The sequence below is a fragment of the Fibroporia radiculosa genome (assembly GCF_000313525.1).
Source record: "Fibroporia radiculosa TFFH 294 genomic supercontigs, scaffold1465, whole genome shotgun sequence".
NCBI lineage: Eukaryota > Fungi > Basidiomycota > Agaricomycetes > Polyporales > Fibroporiaceae > Fibroporia > Fibroporia radiculosa.
The window spans coordinates 1,569-7,286 of record NW_012133306.1 but is presented as its reverse complement, the minus strand read 5'-3'; the positions used below and the strand labels follow the sequence as shown (position 1 = coordinate 7,286).

Here is a 5,718-nt window from a genome sequence, read left to right as displayed (position 1 = left end):
AGTTGCAGACACTGGCAAGTACGGCTGAGTACTGAGTACTGCATACTGGAATACTGAGTTCTCTGGGAGCGACGAGGGGCAAGTGTCCCGCGATGATGGAGAAGACCAGAAGACGAGGAGGTACGCACACCTTCGTCTCTAAACGCCTTTCTCGCCCGTCTCGTACAGATTCTCTGCTGCCATTGGCTGTGTCCTCGACGTCGAAGCGCGGTCTGTGCGGCCTCAGCTGTCGTCGATTTTCTGACACAGAACTCGGGTTCTCCCATCCAGGGTCTTCCCCTCCGACTTAAAGGGGCTCCCCGCGGTGGCCGTCTCCCATCCTCGTCTTGAGGTTTCCCCCGCCCTCGTCTCCTCGTCGAGCCCGACCCTTCCTGTCCTTCACTTGTCTCTCTTCTCCTCTCCATCCTCTCTCCTACCATGAAGCTCTCATCCGTTTTCCTCCCCCTCCTCGCCGCCTCCTCCGCACTTGCTGGCGCGACGCGCACCTCTCTCACCCGCAGGGCCCACCGCCACGACGTCGTCTCGTCCCGCCAGGCTCACATCCAACGCGATCTCCTCGACGTCTGCGTCAGTCTTGACGTCGACCTTGACATCCTCGACATCGTGTTCGGCCACATCAAAGTCTGCCTCTGCCTCTCCCTCCTCCCGGATTTCATTCAAGTCGACGTCGTCGCAAAAGCCGCCGTAGACCTCTTCGGCGAGGATGTCGTCCTCGCAGAACTCGAAGCCCTCGTGCGTCCCCTTGTCTCCCTTCCCTCTTTCGCCTTTCGTTAACCTCGTCTGTTTGCAGATCAACGGCGCCTCTGGAAAGGAGACTTGCCACTACCCCTCCCACGCTCACCCCATCTGTAGCGCTGATTGGCCTTGCGGTTGGGATTGTACAGACGGCTTCGTCCCTTACACCCCGCCGGGCAGCAGCCACCCCACCGAGTGCGTTTGTCCTGCCCCCAGCATGGTCTGCAACGGCCAGTGTGGAGCCTTCCCCCACGGCTGCGGCTCTGCTGTCCCCCGCCGCCGCAGCGAGCCCTCTTGCCGCGCAGGCCAAACTGTATGCGGCGTCCCCGGCAGCAGCAGCGGCCTCGGCTGGGAATGTATCGACACTAAATCCAACCCCGAGTCCTGTGCGTGATTCTGTTTTCGCTTCATCTCCTCCTGCTGACTGATCGGTGTCGCTTTAGGCGGCGGATGCATCGTCTCATCGCTATTCTCATCCACTTCTGCACACGGTCAAAACTGCAGAGCCATCTCCAACGTCGATTCGGTCCTCTGCCAGGACGGTACGTGCGTCGTCGACACGTGTCGTGATGGATACACGCCTTCCTCTGCCCTTGACGCGTGTGTGGCCCTCAACGTCTCTCTGCAGAAGCGCGACGTGTTGGACTTGGGTCTCGTCGCGGCTGTGAAGGCTGACGTTGCCGACATTGTAAAAGTGGCGGGGCTTGTTGGCACTGGTGTCCACGTCGGGCGTGACCTCGACACAGACGCAGTCGAAGCTGCCAATGCCATCGTTGACGGTGTTGCTGAGGTGGGCGAAGATGCTCTCGTTGGTATCAATGTCGCGTGAAACCTCGATGCGGATGTAGTACAGCACACCAAAGCTACCATTGGAGGTGTTGCGAAAACAAGTCTACGCCTGTAGTGAACGTCAGGTCCGCTAGGGTCACTGCGTAAGCGACAGGATGGGTGGTTGGCTTTGTGCGCTGTGTTGTTTGTTATGGACTCAGGACTCCAGTGTAGGACTTTCTCTCTCCCTCTAGATATCGGGCTGGTGGTGGGCCACCAAAGTCGTTCGTTTGTGGTCATACGGTCGTTTCCAGTCGCACTTGTCGGTACGCACGCTGCACGCTCTCTTCGCTTTTCGTAGTTAGGACACTTTAATTAGATTACCACTGTTCAAAATAAATTCACCCCTGGGTTGTATTTGCTGTGCACCGTAAAGCTCATATGTAAACAGTCGGGCCACGCAAAAATCGATGTTTGCAGCCACAAGTCGACAATCGGAATCAAAGGCGCATATATGCAGTCTGATAAGGTAACTGCGCGAACCGCAACGGGGAGTCCCCTCCTTCCAATCGTCCGCAATCTACCGTACGCAACAAGAACGTTCTGCTCTGCTCACAAGACGGGGAAGTTCAGAGGACGACGTTTGACAGCGCGTCCAGGTTGCGCCACTCGGGCTCGGAGCGGGCCTCTAGCCGAGGTCGACTCTTTGCATCGACATGTTCTCCCTGCTCTGGTCTCACGGGACGCGGAGATGTACAGGGTTCTCCTTGAAGCTTCTGGCTGCCGGTTTTTTGGGGCAGAGCGGGACTCGGATGTGCGTGCGTAGTGCGGTGATGGGAGCCGGTGTCTTTGGGCCTTCGATGGGCTTCGAGGCCGGCAGAAATATTGTGCAGCCTATACAAGAGACTCGGAGGGCGGGGTTATGTACGGTAGGAGTAGGAGATGGCTGGGCACACATGCCCGCTCGCGTGGTGCGCGTGGTGCGTGTTGGACGATGAATGTTGACGCAGGGAATCGAGGTGTTGGGTAGCGCGGAGGTGGCGACGAGGCCGCGGGCCAACGAAGCATTCATCCTTTCCATTAGGAGGAAATGGACCCTTTGCGAGACTCAAGAAAGTATACTTTATGGCCTAGTGGACGGCTTGATAAATGCGCCCTTTCGCAGCTTCCGGTTTGGACAGGCAAAAGGGTACTTTCGACTATGCAAACCTAGGATTGTTCAGAGTCTTATTACACAATTCTAATGCTTTTCGCACGCCTTTTGATGGAGGAGAAAGGATAATTTCTTTGTATGTGGCGGGGGTTGGCGGAGAGCAGAGTCGCGGAGTCGGGGTGATCCGATTGATCCGATGGGCTGGTCCAATGCGTCGGGCGACGACGGCTCTGCTCCGATGTCAACGGCAACGCACAACGACGGGGCGATTACAGTCTGCACCAGCTTATTTCAACCGCCAGATGCGTCTGTTCCGGGCTGGCGGCTTGATCGTTGGGTGGCCTTGCCAGGGCATTGACTCCTGGTAGAAGCTCCCGTTCCGGGATGGGAGCCTGATCTTTTACTACCTTGCAGTGTAGTTGCAAGACCAAGGGGGTGTCTGTCATGATTGTGCAGGCGGTGCTTTGCATCTGTGACTCGTCTGCTCGGCAATGCTACAGTTGACTTTATCACTATCTGCGTGAAAGCACTAGGTCGCCAAGGTCGAGTATATCTGTATTGTCCAAAAAGATGAAGTCTGTGCAACGACGGGACTGGGAGGTATGACTGTGAGTTTCGTCATGTGCAATCCAGGTTCAATACGGTGAAGTTCGATCGGAGATTCTATCCTCAGCACGTATAGCGCAGGCACATGGTGACACAGCTGTCAGGGCTGTGCTGCTGGCAGGGACAGTTATCTGGCTCGAGGGAGTGGGCATCCCTTAGAGATCGTACGTCTAATGCACCCACTCTCCGCACATGGCAACTCTACCCGTAGACGTTCCTCCAGCGTGTGGCCGACAGGATGTCAGTTTCACGACGGATAGGGTCGGGGAAGGCGACGGGAGGAATCATATTGCAGTTCAAGCTGGTGAGTGATCCCTTCCCCCCGCACGCAGATACGTTGAATGCAATATAGATGGGAACGGACGACAGTCGTGCTGGGATGCTCCCATCGCCGAGCGGACGTTCAGCCAATTACTGGATACTTGCCCCATGATTTCGGGCCGACTTCCACCAGAATTATGGGAGCAGATAATTGATGTTATCGCAGACGACAATCCTTACGCCGACGACACCCTTAGACGACTCGGCCAAGTGTGTCGTGGGTGGTATGCCCGATGTCGCTTTCGCATACAGGAGGTGATTGATTTGAGTGGCATGGACAAAAAGCAAGTATATCGCCTTATCAACATACTCAGCGAGCACCCGGAGCGATGCCATGTTATCAAGACCGTCTCGTTCGATTTCGGGGGAAAGTCCGTGGGTATATTCGGGTCGTTTACTGTGCGGATGATGCAGAAACTTCCCCGAGTTGAGCTGCTCAGAATCGAAAATGGCGCATGGGCGGCTGGGCAGCTGCACACGCAAGTCTTCCTCCATGTAACGCTCACATTTGAGTCGGTGACCAAGCTGCTCCTCCACTTTGTGCCATTCCCTTCTGCGGTCGTATTTTGGCGGCTTATCCGTGCGCTCCCTCGCCTGTCCTCGCTCTCGTGCATGAAAGTGCGGTTCAAGAATGGCTGCAATATGGCGGGCGTTGTCAGGGTGCAACGTCCTCTCCGACTCGACGTCGTCGACCTGTCTTTCAGCGATGACGTCGCTGACGTGCTCGCGTCGATCGGCGCGCATCTCCGCCATCTCTCCTGCAATGACAGGGCGTCGAGCAAATTGTTGAGGCTGGTCGCTGTGGCCGCCGAATCGCTTTCGTCCGTACACATCAACGTAGTGCATTATGGTTTTACCTCTGACCATGGTCAGTGGTAAAGGCAGCATGCTGGTAGTCCAGTGCAAATCAATGACTGATGGCGCCTCTAGATCGCCCTTCGGTCATCCCCATTGACCTTACGTTAGCTATCAAGCTACACGCCATATCGTTCGCCAGCTATCTTCAAGATATGGGCAAAGCAGCAAGTGTCTTGTCTTGCGCGTCTCTGCCGAAATTAGCTGAGATCACAATTGTTTTGCGGCTCAAACCTCTCGAGACGACGCCCGTCGAGGTCCAGGATGCACTCGATAAAATTGACAGTGGTTGCTATGCACAATTGGATCATAGCCTCTCTAGCCGTCAATTTCCCGCTCTTCGGAAAGTCGTCTTTCTCCTTCAATGTGATATTCGATCTTCCGATGAGGTCATGAGTGTCATAACCGAAGGTTGCTGGCGGACGCAGCTCTCCGCAAGGCTCCCAGTATTGCATGCCAGTGGACGACTTCTGTAAGTAAATTCGCTCATCGTTGATTGCATTTACATTCCGATTTCAACTCAAATAAGACTTACGCGTATCCTAGGTCTCCTGTATCTATCAATATCTGGTAGGACTATCCAGAACCGTATCTGCACATCCGTCACATTCTTTACTGCATTCCACTCCCCATGTAGTATATATCTGTGCACTGTTCTTGTCGTTTCTTATTCCTTCCTCAAGCTTCCTCCTTAAAGTCTTTCCGTCGAATCTTACTTTTCCTGTCCTTCACGCGTATCCGTCCATATTGTGCAGCTCTCCATATTTCTCCCCTTCCTCGCCTCCTCTGTCTTTGCTAGGGCGATTGGCGCACCTACAGGACGCCCCGCAGCGACGTCATCTTGTCCCGCGAAGCCTACATCTTGCCCAACCTCGACGTCTACTTTGAACTTTTTGACCTCGTATTTTGCCACGTTGACACCTGCATCTATCTCTTCCTTCGCACTCCTTACTAATCGTGTCTGTCTGCAAATGGACAGCACCATAAAGAAGATTTGCCACTCATGCCTGCATCAAGTGGCTCTATCGCTGGGACTCTGCTCGCGGCTCCACCCCTTAGACTCCGCCCAATAATGCCCACTCTATGCGCGTCCATACCGCTCTCCATGATCATCAATACAGGAGGGTGTCTGCTAGTGTCCGGATCCGGTGCAACCTTTTCAGCGTGTGCTTGGCGGTAGCGGTCGCCGCTGTCATTGTGTTTGATGCACAACTAGAAAGGTTGGTTGTTGTGGTGTTTGCATCCTTGATGCAGGTGATTCCGAAGGTCTCGATGCGGTG

The 5,718-nt window shown here is 54.9% G+C and overlaps 2 protein-coding genes across 2 annotated transcripts; both read left to right on the top strand.

Moving 5' to 3' along the window:
• Positions 1-417: 417 nt before the first annotated feature.
• Positions 418-1,564, top strand: FIBRA_02901 (uncharacterized protein; the record flags this gene model as incomplete). The annotated part of the gene is made up of 4 exons (XM_012324749.1): positions 418-732; positions 885-1,121; positions 1,179-1,277; positions 1,364-1,564. The coding sequence occupies 4 exons, from the start codon at positions 418-420 to the stop codon at positions 1,562-1,564; spliced, it is 852 nt and encodes a 283-aa protein (XP_012180139.1).
• A 1,890-nt stretch (positions 1,565-3,454) lies between these two features.
• FIBRA_02900 (uncharacterized protein) lies at positions 3,455-4,914 on the top strand (the record flags this gene model as incomplete). The annotated part of the gene is made up of 3 exons (XM_012324748.1): positions 3,455-3,566; positions 3,615-4,451; positions 4,514-4,914. The coding sequence occupies 3 exons, from the start codon at positions 3,455-3,457 to the stop codon at positions 4,912-4,914; spliced, it is 1,350 nt and encodes a 449-aa protein (XP_012180138.1).
• Between the last annotated feature and the right edge of the window lie 804 nt (positions 4,915-5,718).